This window comes from Numida meleagris, chromosome 1 (genome assembly GCF_002078875.1).
Source record: "Numida meleagris isolate 19003 breed g44 Domestic line chromosome 1, NumMel1.0, whole genome shotgun sequence".
In the NCBI taxonomy this organism is placed as follows: domain Eukaryota; kingdom Metazoa; phylum Chordata; class Aves; order Galliformes; family Numididae; genus Numida; species Numida meleagris.
This window is the reverse complement of record NC_034409.1, coordinates 116,977,941-116,998,754: the sequence shown is the minus strand read 5'-3', so window position 1 is coordinate 116,998,754 and position 20,814 is coordinate 116,977,941. Positions and strand designations below refer to the sequence as shown.

The 20,814-nt window shown below is 40.9% G+C and overlaps 1 protein-coding gene across 8 annotated transcripts in view; it reads left to right on the top strand.

Moving 5' to 3' along the window:
- CNKSR2 (connector enhancer of kinase suppressor of Ras 2) overlaps positions 1 to 20,814 on the top strand; it is a 232,243-nt gene that overhangs the window by 179,679 nt on the left and 31,750 nt on the right. The window contains exon 21 of one of the 8 annotated variants that reach the window (XM_021408998.1): positions 10,371 to 12,478. The exons of the other annotated variants lie outside the window; for them this stretch is intronic. Coding sequence (XP_021264673.1) covers positions 10,371 to 10,375 — 5 coding nt within the window. The 3' untranslated portion in view covers positions 10,376 to 12,478. Of the gene's footprint in view, positions 1 to 10,370; positions 12,479 to 20,814 lie in introns of those variants that run through there. 8 annotated transcript variants of the gene reach the window in all.

The window sequence follows — 20,814 nt, the reverse complement described above, 5'->3', positions numbered from 1 at the left end:
AAATTGTAGCCACCAACTTTTATTTCATTACCAGTAGTTGCACTGATATGGTGCCCCTCAAACCATTAATGTAAACAGAAAAAAAAAAAAAAAGCTCTTGCCCATTCCTACCTTCTTGTATACTTTCTCATAAGAAAATTAAATTTAGAATGCTCTTATTTTTCCACAGAGTTTTTAAATAAATGTATCATATAGTACACACTGAACTTTGTTACCTCTGTAACAACAGTAAAAACTTTAATATATCAGATACAAGCAAGGTCACTTTCTTGTTTACTTTCTTCTTCTTCTTCTTCAAAAAAAGTAATCCTTGCAGAATTAAGAACTCACTAAGCTTGTGTTTTTTACTGTTTTGTCTTGTGGACTAACTTTTCCATTCTGCATAGCAAATGTGGGCTCAGTAAAAATTGCCCCAAATGTTGCTTTGTGAAGTTCTGTACTAGATCTCAGACTCTTAGCTATTTGCAGTTAAAAACAAACAAAGAAAAACCCTGCAAGTGCAAGTGGTTGCTTCTGAAGAGCAGCTGTAGAGTTTTGAGCCCAAAGTTTCATTTTCAAGTTACAACAACCTGCTTTGAATAGTGCCTGAAAGCATTTTTCTAGGGAAGAGTTAAAATCGTCTCACTTGTAGCTCTTGATGGGTCATTCTTCCATCAAGTAGTTATTGCTTTTGAAATTGGGTGTACTTTTAGCCACATCACATGGTAAAAAGGAGTTGCCTGACTTACAGGTTGGAGAGAAAAGCTTGTCTTTTGGTTAGTTTTGAATCTACCACCCAAACTTTCAGATGTTCCCAATAATGGAAGAGGCAATGATCGACCTTTTTCTCTGTATGTACTGCATGTATGTGCTCCTAATTGTATAGATCTCTTATATCTCTTGTCTATAGGGATCAAGTTTTAAGCAGTTTTTTTTTTCCTGCACCTTGCAGGAAAAGCCTTTTGCACCACTAATAATCCTAGCTCCTCATATCTCTCCTTGTTTGCAGCTTTTTTTAGACAAGAAAGCTAGAACGGCATAAACACCTCAGTACGTGACATATTAACATGTAGCATTTTAATGTTTTATGCCTTATCTTTCTGTATTTACTCAGAAGAAAAAGCCAAATATCCCAAGTTCTCTATTTTTGAGGAAGGTGATTTGAAATAATTAACAAATATTCTACAGTTATGGCTTTGCAGTCTTAAGTAGAATTAATAGGAATTGTTTGTTATAAGGTGGTTCCCCTTACAGGAAAAAAAAATGAAATTGTCATTTTGATGTGATACATGAAAAGGGAAATGCATGTTCACATAGAAGACTGAGGAGAAGGAAGCTAAAAAAGTAAGGTAGTTACTGAAATAAATTAATGACAGATACAGGTAACTGAGTAGCTCAATGAGGAGGGAGGTTGCATGAGTTGGATGAGAACAGAATTCAGCTGGATAACATTCAGTGTTTTCCAGGCTGTAGTGTTGCTGTTATTTTCATGGTTAGTGACGATGTCTTGACAAAACACACTTAAGCGAACCAAAGTGAACCGAGTACAAATCGCTGGGAATATTTCCCCTGCAGAACAGCTCTGGCTCATGCTTGAGCATGCCCAGGGGACACGGGACAGCACTGTTCAACTTTCAGGGAACAAAAGGGATCTTTTCCCTCCTTGACACCTAAAATCTGATGGGATTCCAAGAACAAGTGCAGCCATGCAGTTGCTAAAACAGCCCTCTAATTTCCAGTTAGAAGCTATTGAGATATTATTTTCATGCTCCTGAAAAAGAACAACATTTTTGACATCTCCAAAGCCTTTGTGAAGTGCTGGCTAGAAGAGGTTGTGCAGGAAAAGGGGAACTGGAACATGGGTGCCAGTGGGCCCTGTGAGATGTTCCGTCACCCCAGGAGGACAGCAGGGATCCCCCATGCCCCACTGGTCAGGGTGGGAGGAATAGGACTCCGCCCTTCTTCACTGAGCACATCGTGTCCTCTGCTGTTTACTTTCCCCCACCTCCACCTTGCCATGAACGGCCGCCTTGTGCTTTTTTGAATGAAGCAGGAGCTTGAATACAAAGATGATATCTTAGCAAGCGTGAAGTGTTGCTATCCCACTAGAGAGGTAATATTCACTGTAGCCTGTTCAGGGATTTAAAATAATTTAAAATGTGTTATCTATTGCTATCTTTAAAGTAGAAATACACTGGGGGACTTCTGACATTTTCAGCATTTGACTCCTGTAAGAGGAGCCTTTAGCCCAATGAAATCCCTGTTCAACTGTGATTTTCTCTAATTACACTGGTGAGTGCATTTTTGGAAGATAATAGTCTTAAGATATACTTAAGAAAGAAAACGGAGCACCTCTGAAAATAGCTCTTGCATGTTAAAAATATACAAGCAATTATAAGCAAAAAACATAGCGATGTTTGGCTTGCCATAGGGATACCTTACATAAAACCTTCCTGTGTAAGCGTTTTAGTTAGAGATAATTATTCTCATTAAAAATAAAAAAATTAAAATTCACTAGGTGAAAATTCATTCTTCTAGTATCCACCAGATATGAAAAATGTTATTAGTTCTTCATTTTATGTTCCCAAGTAGGTACTGAATTCACTGCTGCAAAGCAAGCAGCTAACTGCTGCATTGATCCGATGGGCTTTCAGGGCACTGTAACCCTGAGAAGGCAGCTGAATCATTCTTTTAAAATGGGAGAAGAGATTTCTGCCGTGTCTTTACAGAAACCAGGTGAATTAGAGGCAAGGTTTCTAACAGGAATTTATATATGCTGATTATGTGAAGTATTTCTCTTCTCAGAATGAGGGGTTTATGTCTGATAATGCAGGGTTTTTTTTGCTGAATACCGTTTTCCTGGAGACTGGAAGAGACCTGACTGAATCAAAAACAGTTGGAGCAGAACTGTGTGACTTGCCTGGCAACAGTCAGGCAAGCTGAGTTAACTATCAAACACATATTAATACATGAGGAGAGAGAATGAGATGCCTCTGTTAAGTGCAGTACAACCAGACAGGAATGAGAGGTTGTCAAAATTTGATTTGCTGGCCATACTAAATGAGTAACCATGTAGATTGTTTCGTATGTGTGCTTCTGCAATGAGTTCCAACTTGATTAAAATATTTCAGTGAGCCTAATGACCACAGTCTGCCTCCCAGCTTCCCCTAGCTGGGCAGGCTTCAGCAGCATTCATGATGGGACTTGTGGCAGAAGCTTCCCGAGAGCCTCAGCAGAACATGGGCAGGAGGAGGGAGATGCTACTTTTTGCTCAGTCTGCTCATTGTACCTTAACAACCCAGTGACATCAATAACATAAAACGTATCTGATCTGTCTCTGTTATTGACCCGCTCTGATAAGAGATCGTAGGCCACAATGAACAGCAGCATTGCGGTCCCCTGTGGATGTCAGCAGACAATGAGGAGATGGCAATCTGTCCCCGCTTTATTTAGTCATGCAAGGGATTTTGTCAGTGTGCCACTATTCTTGTTGTCAGTATGGGAAGCACAGTCAGAAAGAGCAGTTACAGTGCTGCATGTATTAAATTGTTCTTTATCTGGAGTGGTCTCTACTGCTCAACATTAAAAGCTTAAATTTGACATGTTATAATTAATTCTAGGCATTTCTGTTTCACTTGAAAGCCCCAAGCAATTGAACGTATACAATTTCCAAGAAATATGCTTCTTCTAACAGTGGTACAGAGAATAGTTTGTTATGATAATAGGACCAGTTCATAGAATCATAGAGCGGCTTGGGTGAAGTGGACCTTAAAGATCATCTAGTTCCAACCCCCTTGCCATAGGCAGGGTTGCCACCCACCAGATCAGTTCTTTTTGAGTATTTCATGTTGAAAAAATGGATTATAAAAAAAAAAAAAAAGGTAGTACATTACTTATTCCTTTTTTTTTCAGTATTGAAGGATTAGTTAGGAAGCAAAATGCACATTTTTTTCTAATGTATAGTAACTGTTTCACTGGACGACAAATTGGATCTACAGTTCCTGCTTCATGATGAGGAAATAAAACTGTGCCTTTCCAAGCTGTTCCCAGCATAAACCATGTACAAGGTTTAGTAGATTAAATTCAGCTTTGCATGCCATTTCAACCATAGCCTGACTAATCCTAACGTATGATAGTACTAAGAATTGGGTTGAAAGGAATCTTGCCTTTAGGTGTATACCTAATGGTGCATGTCTTTTGAGTAGAAAATTGACTTCTCTTGGATGAGGCTTGTCCCATAGAAAAATGCAAGTTATTTGTTGCCCAGCAAGGTTGTGAATGCCCCCTCCCTAGAAGCATTCAAGCCCAGGCTGGATGGGACTTTGAACAACCTGGTGTAGAGGGAGGTGTCCCTGTCTATAGCAGGGGGTTGGAACTGGAAGATCTTAAAGGTCCCTTCCAACCCAAACCATTCTATGATTCTATGATTCCAGTGTAATGCAGCAATTAAAGTGTCAATATACAGAAGTTTGAATAACATTCACAGAATTCATGAACTGTGCATTGGGACACTTAACTCCTGATTATGTCTTCCATCCTCTGAACATATATAAAATTATGTACGTTACTATATTCTGTAAGAAACTTAGCTAGTTCCTGTTTATCACCTGACCATGATTTTTCAGCCACGTGCCTTTTCCCCCTTTCTAAAAGAATGAAGCATGTTTTTCTTTTTATTCTCATACTAATGGACGTTTTTCAAAATTTGTATAGTCTCACTTGTTTTTGTCCCAGATTAGAGGATGTCCTATGTCTAGGAGCAATGGTTTGTGTTGGTTTACAACAGTAATGAAAGAAAGTATTCCACAAAAATAATTGGTGACTTCTGACAGAGCCACAGCTCAGACTGCTTAGCCTTGGAGTTGAGGACTCTCACTCCAGTAAGACCCCAGTAACAAACCAAATGAGTTTTACAGGATTAGAAAGAGGCCTGTACAGCACAAGAATAACTATGAGTTATATCTACTGTGGAAGGACATAGTATGGGCAGAATTAGTTGGAGTATAATATAGTATGAATCAGTAATCTGATGATTCAGCATGGCACATTTAAAAGAAAAACAAACACAAATACCAGAAGGAGAGCCAAAAATTGGGTCCCTATGGGTAGGTGGCGCTACTTCATTAGGTACTTAGCTACCAACACTCGTATCATCCTTATTTGTCAAGTAAATTGGAAGTTCATCACTTAATAAAACCCACATAAAGAAACAGTAAATAATACATGGACTCTAGTGATATTGTTAAAAAATTCCTGTCACTTACAGAAACAGCACTGATAAACAAATGCATGTTCATTAGTAAACTTCTCTGACATACCTGTATGAGGTATTACTTTGACAGAAAGTAGTGAAGAAAGATGGTTTAGAAATGTTTGAGAGGTGTGTCCACAAGCATCCAGATCCATGGCTGCTCGTTTCAGACCTTCGCAGAGCATTGAGAATGCTTTGAATGAAGCACCACCAGCATGATGGCTATGTCTGGTGCAAGGCTTACACGGGTTTGGGAAAAACATCATGAGTATAGAGGGCTTATAGGTCTTTCTTGCATGTGAGATGAAATAGATAGGATTCAGTGTACACATGCAAAGCTTCAGACAAGATCATGTAGAGAATAATATTATTCTGTGTATTAAGAAATATGTTAGTGGGGTGGTGCTGTAATGTGTAAGACAACCATAGCTATGAATTTTCACTTCTCCAGCTGCTCTTCATTTTAACACTAGTGGGTTTTTGCATGTTTTGTGTTGAGTTTCATGGGTTGTTTTTTTGTTTTTTTTAGTTCATTAGTACTGAGTGGGTAGAGGGTTATTTAGTTATAACTGCAGTATATGAAATGCATACTGGGAGAGCAAGAGTGCATTTGCACCTTTAGAAATACTGTGTTGAAAGGGAAAAAAATACCCTGCAGATGAGAACCCTGTCATTTCCCATGCTGCCTTCTGCTCACAAAGCTGAGAGCAGTGCTCAGGCAGGAACCGCTCGCTGCTGGAGGCTGTATGTGCTTTGGCATGCCACTTGTCCTCCCTGCTCCCAAGTCCTGCTTTCTCATCATGGTGCTTTCTTGTACAGTATTTGTGCTCCTAGTGTTCTTTTGTTGTCACTTTTAGATCAGTGGGGACACACGGTACATTAAAGCCTATACAGATGTGCCAGCAAAACAGAACTTGCTACTTGCAGATAGCATATTACAGTGTTAGCCATGCTTCGCATAGTTCCCTTCACTGCAGTAACTCAAGTCTCCAGCAGAGTACTGAGTGACCTCCATTACTGCCTCCCACATCTAACTTGAATTCTCACATGACAACTTGCAGACATGTTGCTTTGGAGGATAGTGCCAGGGGGCTAGACAGACACTAGTTAGGAGCTTCTTTTCAAAGTTCATTTGCATTTCTTATGCAAATATAGGCAGATGTAGAAATTTGAACACAAAATTGAAAACTGATGAAAGAAAGCAAAGATATTACAAACACAGTTACAATTTAACTGATTGATTGGCTCTATAGATGGGAAGTATGATTTTTTTTTCCTAAAACTACAGTGCTTACTTCAAAAGTTTGCTAACCTGCTATCATTTAACCAAACCCTTCTCTGAAAAGCAAATTTACCATCAACTTACCATATTACAACTAGGCATCTTGAACTCAGTTTAGACAAAATGTATAATGTGAACATTCATAAGAATGTTCACAGAGAGTGTGGTGAGGCACTGGCACAGGCTGCCCAGAGACATCGTGGGTATCCCATCCCTGGAGATGTTCAAGGCCAGATTGGGTGGGGGCCTGGGCAGCCTGATCTAGTGCTTGATCTAGCGGCTGGCAATCCTGCCCATGGCAGGGAGGTTGGAACTAGTTTATTTTTGAGGTCCCTTCCAACCCAAGCCATTCTATGATTCTATAAGGAAGTGTACTTTCAAGTGGCAGCTGTAAAGCGCTGTACACTTTCTTTAAAAAATAAAAAATCAAAGTGTCAAAAAATCAAAATGAAAGTATCTCATTAGTGATTGCTGATGTGCCTCCATTATTTATAAACAGGCCTCAAACAGAGGGAAATAAATAGTTGGTTCAACTTCTACTCCCCTTTCCTTATGTAGGACTTCTTGTGTGGGAGCCATTTTAAGACCTTACTGATTGTGACACAAATATTTGTGTCAAGTGAGAGCTTTCTCCTTTCCTATGCTTACATTTTTCTTGAGTTTTGAGACACGCTGGCATGGCTGGAGAGGCCTGCAGAGCATCCTTCTGTTTTTGCTTGGGTTGATCCCAGCCCTGATACATTCTCTCATACAACTTCTGATGGGTAGAGGGCCTCCCATTGCTACATGTTTGCTCAGACATAAGTCCTCACATCTTATTGTATTTGCTGAAGATGTGTGTGACAATTTATAGCAGACAGGTTTTTTTTTCTACAGCCTCTCTGAGAATGTCTTTTGTCACAGAGCTCTTCTCATAATACAAATATAAAATAATAAATGCAATGATATCACTTTTTTTTTTCACAGGGTTGCATTCATTTTTGTATGCGAATGAGAGTTGGTTTATTTTTCAAAATGTTTGCAAGTCTCATGAGTTTCATAAATTGTAGTGTTGATAAGTATCCGTCCAAAATCACATTACTTGTTCTTTGTTATTTGTATTTGTTCTCCTTTAAAACAAACTTAGAAAAACTCTAGGCTGGAAAGGGAACCATGTGCTGGAGATTTATTTTTTTTTTACTGATATCATTTTGCTAATCTAGTTATATGAAAGTAAAAACGTGTATTTTAGAATGATGAGGGAATGTAATGTTTCTACCAAAAAGCAGAATTTCTAAACTGTAAGTGTGCATCTCCCTGAACAGAAATATTGTACAGTTGCTTTCTATAAGAGTAAAAATAACTAGAAAATCTATTTAAAAAAACCCAAGTGTGACTGTTAATTATATTCACCTTCAGATAAATAGGTTTATGTATGCTACTAACTATCTTAAGAGGTCCTAATGAAAGGCGGTTAATGTACATTGTGGCTAATCCAAACAAGGCCACACCAAGCGGTGTTTAACAGTCATGCTACAAAGGCCTTAACAATGTTACTGAACAGACTTTTCAAAACCATGTCTTATCAGCAGGATTTCTTTCAGAAGCAGTCATCTTCTGATGCAAAATGTAGCTGGATTTTAGGTACATAAAAACCATCCTGTCTTGCCAGCTGGTGAAGGTAGCATAGTTCTTCCACACATCCTTCAGCCAGCTTCAGCAGGATGTGTAGAAGAGCAGGGTTGAGATATCTGCTTGGTAACATCCTAATGAAAGCACCCCTCATATAGTTCATAGCCACCTTGTTTCACAAAAAGGGGAATTTCTTTTGTCCAAATCTATATTCCTACAGGAAACCAAACTTCCTGAGTTTTTAGATCTGAAGTTACAGGAACAGCAACCATGAGACACCAGGACCTCCTGAAGATGCAAAAGTGACATCTATGAGGCTGCAGAATCCTCTTTCTCTTAGTGCCCTTTTCCAATCAAATCCAAGACTGTTACTTTAAACTCTGTGACTGTTAGTGTTATAAAATAGGCTAAAATGTGAAAAGCAGTCCACTTTTGCAGTCCACTGAGCCTCATTTCTTCACAACTCCATCAGTTCTGCAGTGTGCTGGCTTGGGCTTTTGTTTCTCAAGGGTTTGGGTTTGGGTTGGTTTGGGTTTATTTTTCTTTTGTGTTTATTTGTTTGCTTGTTTGTTTTCATTTTAGTTGTATAATCAAATGTTCCTTATTTAAAATCATAAGTTATGTAAAATTGTCTCTTGACTGCTATTCTTAGGACACAGTTATATAAACTATTTTCCTCTCCCTTGTTCTTCCTCCTCTCCCTCTTAACACAGAGAATTCCCAGGAAAGCTAGGAAGTTCAGGAGAGCCTGAGCTCCTTTTGAGCTCTGTAGCATCGCTCACAGCATGCCTCTTTCAAAACCCATTTTCCAATTGCTGCTGTGGGCGGACTAAATGGTGGCAATGTTTCTATCTGGAATTCTTTCCACCTGGTGCCTTCTGTCGCTGAGACCACGTCTTTTTTTGCTATCCTAGACCTTTCCTGGTAGCCTCAAGAGTAAAAGTGACAGTGCTTGGTATTTTCCTTCCTTCTTCATCCTGCCTTTTGAAAAAGTAAATTCCTTAACAAGGGATAAATAAGTCTCAACAATTAAACTGGATGTAATTTTTACATCTTTATACTTGGCCTAGCTGAACTCTTTCCCAAAGTGAGGCTTGTTTTTTGTTTCTTTTAACAACAAAACATCCCACAGCTTTTCCTATCCAGGATCTAAAAACACAGTGGCTTTTGAGAATCATGGAAAGTTTCATATTTTAGTACAAATAAGTATAATTCACAGCAAAATAGGGTATGTGCTGAAACCAGCTGGGCTTTTGAAACTGCCCTGTGTGCAAAGACTGCACAAATACACAAAAACTCTTCAGTAAACAACTTAGCAACATGCTGTTTATTCCACCTCTCTCTTTCTCTTTTCTTTGCGACAAAGATTCTTTCCACAAAGATTTGTGAATTCTCAAGTCCTAACTTCTGATGTCAGCACGGTTTGAAAGTCATGTGATTTCCTAGCTCTGTCTTACCCTTCACCCAAAGTGTCACAGTATCATAGAATCATAGACTGGCCTGGGTTGAAAAGGACCTCAAAGATCATTGAGTTTCAACCCCCCTGCTGATTGCAGGGTCGCCAACCACTAGACCAGGCTGCCCAGAGCCACGTCCAGCCTGGCCTGAATACCTCCAGGGATGGGGCATCCACAACCTCCTTGGGCAGAAGTAGATTGCCAGCTAAAATAACAAAAAGAAACAGATTGCGTTGTGCCACCTCTTTTTCTGTTTCATACATAAGCTGCTGACAGGATATCTTTCTGTGCTCATAGCGTGTTTGGTGGATTTGGGGCACATTCTTTGCTTTCTTTCTCCTCATTCATATGACCCTTTTCCACTGTTTCCAAATGAGTTCATGTATTTTAAATACAGAGGAAACCAACCCAAGCTGCTTAGGATGTTTATTGTTCTCTTGCTTTTTTTTTTTTTTTTTTTATTAGTCTTTGTTCTGTTTTGTTTGGTTGGTTTGTGGTTTTTTTTGTTATTTTTTTCTCCAAGCATATCCACAAAAAGCGAATATGTAACTTTCCGCCCTAAATGCCTCTTTTGATGGAGCAAGGTGTCGTACCAAAACAGTGCCATGTATCTGTCCTCACAAGCATACCTGCATGCAGATTAGAAAAGCTCTGTAGTGCTGCAACTGTATGCCAGATTTGCTATTTGCTCTTGTTTGCATGATAGTAATTCTAATATACTAATATGATATGGAAATAATGGCACGTCACCGTTCTCTCAACATATTGTATCACTGCTTTATCATATTAGGCTAATACACTGCGAGAGTTGATAGCACCTCTCCATGTCAAATCGGATCCACTTCTCTTGGCACTGAACCGATTGGACTCAAAGGTTGATAAACTTATCATTAGCGAATTGGCACGACGGAGACTCAACTTCAGCCTCTTGCAAGACACCTAATGGCCTCCATTCAGAAAGTCAGTTCTTCTTGAATAACATTGGTGTTTATAAAAGAGACTAGACCTGTTAAAGCGTAGACAACCACATGCCTGGATATGAGGCCTCCAGGAAGGTGTCAAGGGCATGGCCACTCTTTTGAAGAACGCATCCTTTCCACAATGGGACTAGGCACAAGGTCAGATCCAGTCTACTCGGAGCGCATTTGCAGAACATACTGCCCCGCATGGGAGAATGGAAGGGGAAGAGGGTCTTGTCAGGGGAAGGGCTTTGATGTCACTCAGTTTTGTTCTGCAGACCTCGAGGAATTAAAGAGGGATTCGGCCATGGTAACGCTAAAATCCTTTTGCTTTTACTGAACTGCAGTGAATCCATTCAGGCCAACCAGACAGATTGTGCCATTTAAGCGTCCTTCACTAACGTGAAGGATGCTACCTTACTGTATCATGCTAAACTAAGTGTATTCTGTCAAGTGAAGGTGTGCGCAGACCTTTCAGAGACTTCTATTTCTCTAATGATTTGTAACGCATTACCAGAGGGTACACTGACACTGGTTTGGATGATGACGGAGAAGATACCTCACGCTGAGATTTCTTACACTCTGCAGATAAACTCTTCAGTTCCTCTTTATCTTCTAGGAGTTAAACATGTGAGTGATGCTGCCTGGAGAAGCAGGCACAAAGTATTCTCTGTATAACACCCCGACTCCAGAGGGCTGTTTTGGGGCCAGTATTCGTCTGGATGTCACTCAAAGTAGATTCAGATATTGTATTTATCATTATGTTCTGAGTCCCCTATGGGTTGATGTTTGCCTCTATCTCTGTGGTTAGAATGTGGATTTTCCTTAATATATTTGGCTAAGGGTGTATTGTAATAATGTTAATGCTAATTACTTGATATTTCATACTATCTTACGGGGAGATACTTTTAAAAATGTATTTTGAAATGTTTTCTTTCTGTTTGCTCAATGTATGGTATTGCATTATGTTAATACCAATAAAATTATATATATATAGTTATATATATTTCCCTTTTATAAAGAAGTAAATTATGCTTTTTTGCCTCACAAATGAAATGTGCAGTGAATAAAATACATCATTCTGCCTTACAGCAGGTGACAAAGCTTATAATAGTTTTAATATTCTTTTTTGAAAAATAAAAAGTATAGTATGACATAAACTAGTTGGAAATTCATCAAAATGCATGTTGTGTTTCTGCTTAATGGGACTGTCACAAATCAGCCTAAGTATTTATCAATGTTGTTTTGGCATCTTTAATTTTTTCCAATCAAAAACATACACTGTATTGCTATTATTGATTACAAAATTGTACTTTCATGATTTTTTGCCTGTTGGCCAAATAGACAAGCCCACTGAGTTTTTATGACTCTCTTGTCTGTAGGAATTGATTTTTAAATTTAATTCAATGCTTTTTCCAATGCTTGGCAAAGGCAGAATTTATTTTTTATATAAGGTTGCCTTTGAAGTACCTGCCTCTGCCAGGGCTGATAAATCACGGCTAAGCACATAAAGGTTCTGCAACCTGAAGGATGTAATGTATCGTTAAAACTCTGCTGGAATGGCCTGAAACCTGAGCCAGTCCTTCACGTTCTGTCATTAAACTCCATAATTAGTTAGAGATGAAATGTTTTGGAAATGAATTAGAGAAGCAGAAGCAAAGATGTGAATCTAAAGTATCCTTTGGCTGCCATTCTGGGTTATGCTGATGGCTTGTTTGCAGCCTGTAGCCACAGGCAAGCATATATCTGCACTAACATGAATTAGATCGTCTTCAGCTTCCTCTTTCTTTTCCCCGCCCTTTCCAACATATTGTATTGAGTATCATTGTTTTGCAGAGGCATTCAAGAGGGCTGTAATTAGCAGTCCCTGGCATTTAATTGCATACCCATTTGTTAAATATTTTTCTGTATGCCTTAAAATAAAGTATAGAAAATGGCAGTAATGTTTCTTTAATGAAGGCATTTGATTTATTCATGAAGTCAGGATTTTTGAAGGTGTTATTTTGGGCTTAATAAAGGAAATAAGCCAGCAACTTCTCAGCTTTGCCATTGTCTATAAGGGCTGATGGTCACTTCCTTCTTTTTCGTTTCTTGCATGTACAAACGCGTTCTTCCTGATGCATGGGGAACAGACCTTTCTTCTGTGATGATTGTCATGCCAGTTTTGAGAGAAAGTTTACGTTAAGGTGCCTGTATGTTCACAAGTTCACTGGGCATTATAACACATGATGACATGAGCAATGACTAGAAAAGCCCCATGGCATTGCATTTCTCTTGCTGTTACTGAACATACAGCATTTGTTCCCAAAGGGACCGGGCAGGAACTGAACTCTGTGCAGTGCTTACAAACCGTGGCAGCGTAATGGGCATTCAGCAGCTGGTGGGGGTGCTTAATAGCGGCAGTGTGGTGCCCTAAATAAACGTGTTAATCAGGGTGCAGATTCATTAGTCTGGGATCTAATCAGTGCAGCTATCACAACATGTGCAATTATAAATACCATAATAAATCTGAATATCTGAATAAGTAAGACATCTTCTGGGATAACATCTTCCAAAGTATTTCAGGCCCCCTTCACAAGTGCCTCGGGAGCTGCTTCCCCAGCCAGCTTCCGTGCGATATGGGGGTAACTGAGCTGGCGGTTAAAAGACACTAGTTCCTGCCCACACTCATTTACCACATTTCTTTCATGTTGAAATTGGGATTTATACTCCTGGGTGATGGAAATGCTTTTGAAAATTTCTCTCAGTGTTACATTTTCATCCGAGTAAGCAAACCTGGGATACAGCCTGAAGTAGAGTTCATTTTCTCAGTGGATATTGCTCACCAGGAACACTGCCCCTTCTGTTCAGGCTGGCTTTCAGGTACCAAGGCCATCAGCCATGACAGGTATTGCCATTGAGCAAGCGTGACTGTCGCTTGATTTTGATTGGTGAGTAATGTTGCCGGGTCCATATCATCTGTCACTTAACCTTTAACAACTTTGTATGCTGTAACAGCTTAGGTTTGTGGAAAAATATTTTCCTGAAGGAGTAATTGCTTCCATATATTGCTTGCGGGATGGATCCGTAGGGACAGCCTCATCCTGTTTAAAAGTCACAGCATCCCCAGAAGTATAGCTGTTTATCCACTCTGCTTCAGATCTGGCTTGTCTCATAAATACAAGAAGTTTTTCATTGTTTCTGAGCTGAGGGGACTAAGGGGAAGCATACCACCAAAATGCAATTGCTTTGTTTATTTCATCTCAATATTGGTAGCTTGTGATAAAGTCAAACAGTGCTTATATCAATCTGTGGCAAAGAAAAATGTCAAGATAACCTCTTTCATTGTGTTAAAATTCTCCCAAACAGTCAGTAAAATCTGTTCAGTTAAACTGATTTCTTTGTAGGCAACTTAATGAGTAGAGCACTGTGACAAATACCAAAGGATTCAATTATAACACTGCTGCCACAAAGTTCTGCCACTGATCAGAGTTCTCTGTTGCATTGAGTTATTTCAGCCTCATTCTTATGCCCTCTCTGAAATCACAGCCTACCAATATAACCTCATGAAACAGCAGGGCAGAAAGCACGAGGAGTTTCTCCTGATGCTCATTCAAGATGTGTAAGAGCTGTCAAGAGGCTGCACGAACAGAGTGAGCTAATTATTCCCTCTGTCTGTGTTTTCCCCTCCCACTAGCATATTAACCCATTTACTGGCACCTGTACTTCATTGTTAAGTGGATGCTGAAAGTGCCTGAAGGTTGGTGTCAGCACGACAGCGCAGGTCTGCAGGGAGGAACCTTGTGGCTCATGGTATTTTTTAAATGTTTTAAATTTTTTTCATGCTGACTTTGGTGTCAGCCATTTTTAATAACCAATTCCATTTGCACGAAGAACTGAAGAGCAGTAACTGGCATGGGCTTGTAGGAAGGCCAGCCCAAGTGTTGTGCTCCAGCCCACAGAACGCCATCTGCGGCCACTGGCAGCTCCTGAGGGAAAGGCCGTGACAAGGAACAGGCAGCCTTTCATTCATTCACCAGAGAGGTGACCTAAGAGGAGACGAGAGATTCACAGGGATCTACAGATCCAAAAAGAATAGTGCCATAAATGTTTCACCGAAAGAATCAGACCTTTGATGCTGCAGCAACCGGTCAAGTATCTCTCGGGCCTTACAAAGGCTAGGGTCAGATCCTTTAAAAGTGATTATGGTGTCTAACTGCTACTGATTGAGCTTGGCTGCATGGAAACAGCATAAAATACCTTATAAAATCCATCCTGTGGGAGATGGGCTTTCCACTTGCCTGCACTGTTCACTTTATTTTAGGAAACCAGCATGTGCTCATGCAGGTGAAAGGCAGCCTCGCTGCTCTGGTGGGGAACACCAGTGTAAAGCAGAGGTGCCTTGGGCTGGTGAACTCATCAAGGGAGCTCTCCAGAGACCTCTTTGCCTGCAGGTTTACCTAATGGGAGAGGATAGAAGCCATGTACAGCTAGCTGGTAACCAAGAAGTACCGCCTCTTTAGAGGAAAAAATGGTATAAAATGTAAATTTAATACTAGTGTTCTGATCCTCCACTTCAGTGAGCACAAGTGTCAAAGTTTGATTTTAAACACTGCTCCTCCCTTCCTCAAACAAAGGCTTTGGGGAAAATCTCTTGTACTTTCAGGTATGTAGGTCAGTATTTTAATGGCGGAATGCACAAGTCAGAAAAGGGCAGGCAAGGGGAAAAGATAGCAGAGAGAAGGGCTGCAAAGGCCAGGTGCTGCACATTAAGCCCATAGCTTTTCTTAAGCATTTCTTCAGCTTGATTACTCTTTTCTTCACTCATGGAAAGCTCTCATTAATAGATTTACACATATACATTTATATATATACTTCTATCTATATATACTCACTTGCCCAGTCAGGTCTTGCTTTTGCCACGATGTGGAGTTAGAGAAGACACAGGTTTCTCTTTGTGCTCTAGCGGGGAAACCTGCTGAAATCTGCTCGTTGTGACTCAGAGCAGATGACTAGCAGCTGGCCTCCATGCAGACCTGACTTACATCTCCTGGTGCCTCTTGCTACCTGCGCTGTGCCACGCCATGCTCAAACACTGTGATGTGGCTGCTGGTGCAGCCAGCGGGAGCTGATCTCCCTTATCACTGTGCTCCCTACCCATGTGTTCAGGGCAGACTTGGTACATCACATGCAGTCCCCTTGTAAAACTCCATCTGCCAACAGTAGTTCTACCATTGTTTTCCTTTGATGATGTAGAGAGGGGGAAAGCAAATACCTAGCTTTGTCTGCCTGCCATCCACACAAATAGTGTAATAAATGACTGTAATTCCTGTTTCTTTGCACTGTAAGCATTTGGATGTGTCTCCCTCTTGTGCAGTTTGGAATCTAGTGGTTAACCCAAACAGCAGTAAAGATGCATTTTGACCGGGTACTGAGAAACCAGAAACTACTTCTTTGGAGACTCTCTCTTCTTCCCTCCAACAGAGCTAAAACTCATACCTACTCTTTCTATCCTTTTGCTTTCTTGCCTTAAATGCAGGCACATCCTTTCTACCTTTCCCTGAAAAACACACAAACAAACACAAAAAACAGGAATTTGTGCTTTGGTGTGAGATAGTATCAGGGCCTGGGACCGTGTCCCAGAGACCAGGGATATTCTCAGGTTTGGTGGATTTGGGGGAGGCTTCAGACAGGTGCCTCCCCGTGTGAGAAGTGAAGTGAAAAGGTGTAACCTTAAAACTGGAAGCAAATCATGTGAGATTTTTAGGAGGAAAATAGCATATGGTTTGTAATGTGATTAATGCTGTCTTCTAACAAACTTACCTCCTTAAGATCCCAGGGAGCCAAGCTGAGCTGCTTCCCCTGCCAGAGACAGTGAGTTCACCAAAAGGAATGAAAATGGGAGTGTGTGTTTCAGTGGAGCTGGGGGATTTCAGCCTGTTTGCGCATTGTTTGCTCTCTGTTACAGACTTTGCAGCAGCTTTGCTTTCTCAGGATTTGTAGAGGGCGGTAATTTTGTTCAAATGCAGGGCTAATTGCAAGTAGAACAGTGGGTGGGCGTGCGTGCAAGGAGTTGCACAGAGGAAAGCGTGTCACTAAGCTGTAAAGTGGCAAACAGCAAAGAGAATAGCAAAAAAAAAAGGGGGGAAGCCATCAGAGCAGCAACTGTATCCATCAGTTAGGATTAGGAGCCTGAAGATGACGGAAGGAGTCTGGGTGGAGTTGGGAGGCACAGGCAGAGAGGCCTACAAACGAGAGCTACAGCCCTTGAAGAATCTGCCTTTGACAGCACAGCAGGTGACAATGCTTGTGATTAATTGTGTTGTAGGTTCGTTGCCTGGGCAGCTGTGTGCACGCATAGCCCCAGGTGCAGTCACTGCTTCTGCTGGTACTTCACTGAAAGGGAGGCACCACACAAGCTTGCAGTGGCTTGAGATTTTACAGGGAAAGCAAGGCACAGAAGTGCTGGAACCTCCACTGAAAATGTCTAGATTACTCCATTTAAGGCAAAGCAGAATTGTGAGAAATACAAACCCAGAGATTACCTGTTCCAGGTGCATTAGCCAGCTGGGTTGCAGCTGGGACTTTCTCCATGTCCCTAGTTCAGGATTATCTTCCTGAATCATTAGGTCATGCAGACCCATCATCTTTCAGTCCACATAAATACCAGTGTTGATGGTTTCTGTTTGATCACTTTTCACTCAGGTACCTGATGTTCTTGTTTATTGCTCATACTGTTTTTTTGGAGGGAAATAATGGAAAGATGAACAGCCCAGGGGAGCCAAGAGGTGGTTACACAGATATCCTCATACATTTCAGGACAGAATCATTCTAAAAACAAAGAGCACAGTGCAAAAAATCTTACCAGACTTTCCTGAATGCCACAAACCCAAACCATTCCTGACCTCCTACAGTTCCACCCACTTAGCCACAATCTCTAGTTTCCTCTCCTGAGAAAATGTAAAAGTAGATAAAAATATTTACAGCATTTTAAGAAGTGAGGACAGTGTAGAAGTTTTGAAACTGTTCCATATGGAAAGCAGAATAGTGAAGAAAAATAATAACACACCATTTACTAGAATGTAATAGTCCAAGTAATAGACTAGAGCTATTTTTCAGCCCCTGAATTTAATGCAAAAGGTTTTGCCTTCCATTGAAGACAGAGACAAAGTTTCGTTATTTCAAAACATAGTACCTGTATATTCTTGTAGTTGGAAAATGTGGTTCTGAATTTCGATCCTGTGTGCTGCAGAGTTTATGCAACTTCCTTTCTGTCCCAAGGTTACAGAGTTGTTCAAGGCTTAGGTCAAGCAGGGGGCAACAGTATTGTTTCAGAAAGAGACCCTCCTTTCTAGCAGTGTGTGGAAGAACCATATTCCTTTGTATTCAGAGAAGCAAGGTGGCTGGAGAGACACAGCCTATGGCTCAGCAGCCAAATCAGAGTGAATAACCACCTGCTGCACTGGCTGCTCTTCTGAGGTCATCTGCAAATCACATCAGGTCACGTTTTCTGCTTAAAGAAGGCGTTCTCTGAGGCCTTATTTTCCCTTACGAGGAAAGCCCTGCTGTAATAGCATACCATTTGCATAAATATACACCAAATTAAGAAAAAAAATTAAAAAGAAAAAACATACTTTTAAATCTCAGCTGTATGTCTAATCAAGTATCTCAATTCCTTTATGGCATGAAGGGTTTCACCAACACCCACAGGAAATCAATCAAAGCCTTCAGCAGAAGAGTGAGGGAGGGGAGATTTGTCTATAATCTCATTCCCACCTACTGAGGGCCTACTCCAGCCACCGAGAGCAGCAGTACCGTCGCTTTCAGTGTTCCTCTGGAAAACATTAAGAACTTAACACGTGTTATTATGACACCTACTGCCCTCACCCCAGCCGTGGGTGGAATGAGGCAGTCTCGCCCTGCTTCAGCTTCCCAAGCATCAGCAGCAGAGAGGCACATAAAAGCAGGGACCTGCTCTCTGTCTCCCCTGCTCTTGCCTTCGCAGCAAATCCCGTTCCTTCTTCTCCACACTGCCTGTAACTACAGCACGGTGGTGACAGAACCCAGGAGAAGGCAGCCCCAATGGGTGGAAGTGAAGCATGGATGTGTTTTGGAGACCTGCCAGGCAGTGCTATGAGAGGGGAGTAAGGCTGCTGCTTAATCCTGCCCACATCATGCCCCTGTAGTGCCCTGCAGTGTGTTCCCATGAGATCTCAGAGCTGGTCCCTTCACCCATCCGCAGCCCTTCTGCTTAGCAGCAGACATCAGGCCTGAGGAGGGAAGCCCCAAGGAGCACAGGCCAGGGCAGGCCTCCAGGCTGGTGGGTGGCACAGGGAGGGAGACCAGCCCAGGCCCCACAGCCTGGAGTTTGCATCTACAGAGGCCATGCTACTTCCCAGGTTCATTGAAGGCACTTGTCACCCCAGATGCAACCTTGGGTTTGAACCCAAACTTTGTCCTTGTCTGTGGTGGGGTCCTTTTATGTTTTAGATAGCCAGGGGTTTTCAGTGGAAAGCCTGGACGCAGTGGCCAGTTGCTGGTCCAGGCTCCAAATAACCCTATCAAATTCAATTAAAATAACATAGAGACAGTGCCCTGGCTTGCTCCTTCAGCAGGCTTTCCCTGCACTAATCCCCAGAAGATACAACATGATACAACAAGAGACAAGGTCTCTTTTGCTTTTTCATAAAAAGTGATAAGAGAAAGAGAGAAGCAGACATAAAACACTCCCTTCTCAAATCTAGATGTCTTTTTTCTTTTTTTTTTCATTTTAGAAAATCCCTCTCATTCAGACTCTACCAGCTTCAGACTGGTAGACTTCAAAGTTCAGATAACTGACAGAAATATCCCAAACATCAATTCTCTCATTGCTACAGTGAATTTTTAAGAAAGCATAAAAATCACAACTGTGGAGAATTTTAACCAACCTGTTGAATGTTTTACCTATTAACACATTAGATGTGTTAACAAGAAAGAAACCAACCAGAAAGAGCTGCATCCCATTTCTATTTTTCTTTAAGTTCTTCTTGGACATTCAGTGATAAACAAAGTCCTCCAAGTAGTGTATCACATGATAGGATTTAATGAGTATAAATATCAACTGAGAGAACCCAACGCCTTTGTCAGTAAAAGGTCTCTAACCCTTCTTTATGTATACACATCTTTAAAAAAATATGAAAGCTTTAAAAACAGCCCCCCACCCCAAAAAGGGACAAATAAATAAACAGATGGGAGATATATTAATTGCTGGCTACAAAATGCTTTGGTTGTGTAAAGATCTATATGAATGCAAATACTTTTTGTGATGGGATGTGGAAATCTTGGTTTCTAGAGTTCTTGCTTGAGCCTGAGAGGTGAGTAGTTGCTGTGCTGCATGCTATGGGCTTGAAAGGGAGGTTGTCTTAAGTCACTGCTGGTAGGCATGTATGTGTCTGCAGCGGTGGATGGCTGTTGTGTGTATGGGATGCTGGTGTGTGAGTGGCAGCAGGGATGGAGCTGGCTGCTCCTGCAGGGCTGCCCTGGCTCCCCATGGTCATCAGTCCACTCATCATGACACTTCACTGGCACTTTCCAAGTTTCTACACAGACATCAGTTTCTTTGGGAGGAAATAGTGTATGAGAAATTGAAATGTTTTGGTGCTTTGCAGATTAAGTATTTCAAGTGCTTGTATTAGAGTAACATTTCATCCCCAACTTTTATTTGAATTTGTTTCTAGAGAAGAAAAATCTTTTTTTTCTAAATTATATTTTTCCTTTAAAGTGCTCTCAGCACTAGTCAGAACAAACATTAAGAAACCTACCGTGCAACTTGCTGCACTGCTGGGCAGTGTGCTCAGATATCCAGTCTGTAATCTTCTGTTAAAGCCTCTAGGTAATAGTATAGTAGAGAAATATCATGAACAACAGCATTGTTGACTATTGAAAAACACTCTTAAGTATCAAAAGGACATGCCAAAAAGGACTTTGATAGGAATGAAAATGAGATCTGATCCCAAGAACACTGTCATCAGCATCATCCAAGGGCACCAGCAACATCATGATCTCAGGCCAAGATCAGGCCCCTGATCTCCTTCTTCACTAGGACACTTCTAGTGCTTCCTGTTCTTGTAACTACTAAATTGCCAGCATATTTAAAGGCAATACTAGAGATGGGATTTTTGACACTATGGCACTGCAAGATTACTGCACTGTTTCACTTTTTTGGTTCTTTCTGTGTGGGTCAAGACTTAACTTTCTTAAATGCCTTTCTCTTGAAGGCAATAGTTAGAGAAGGAGTAGCAGCACTTTTTTAAAGAA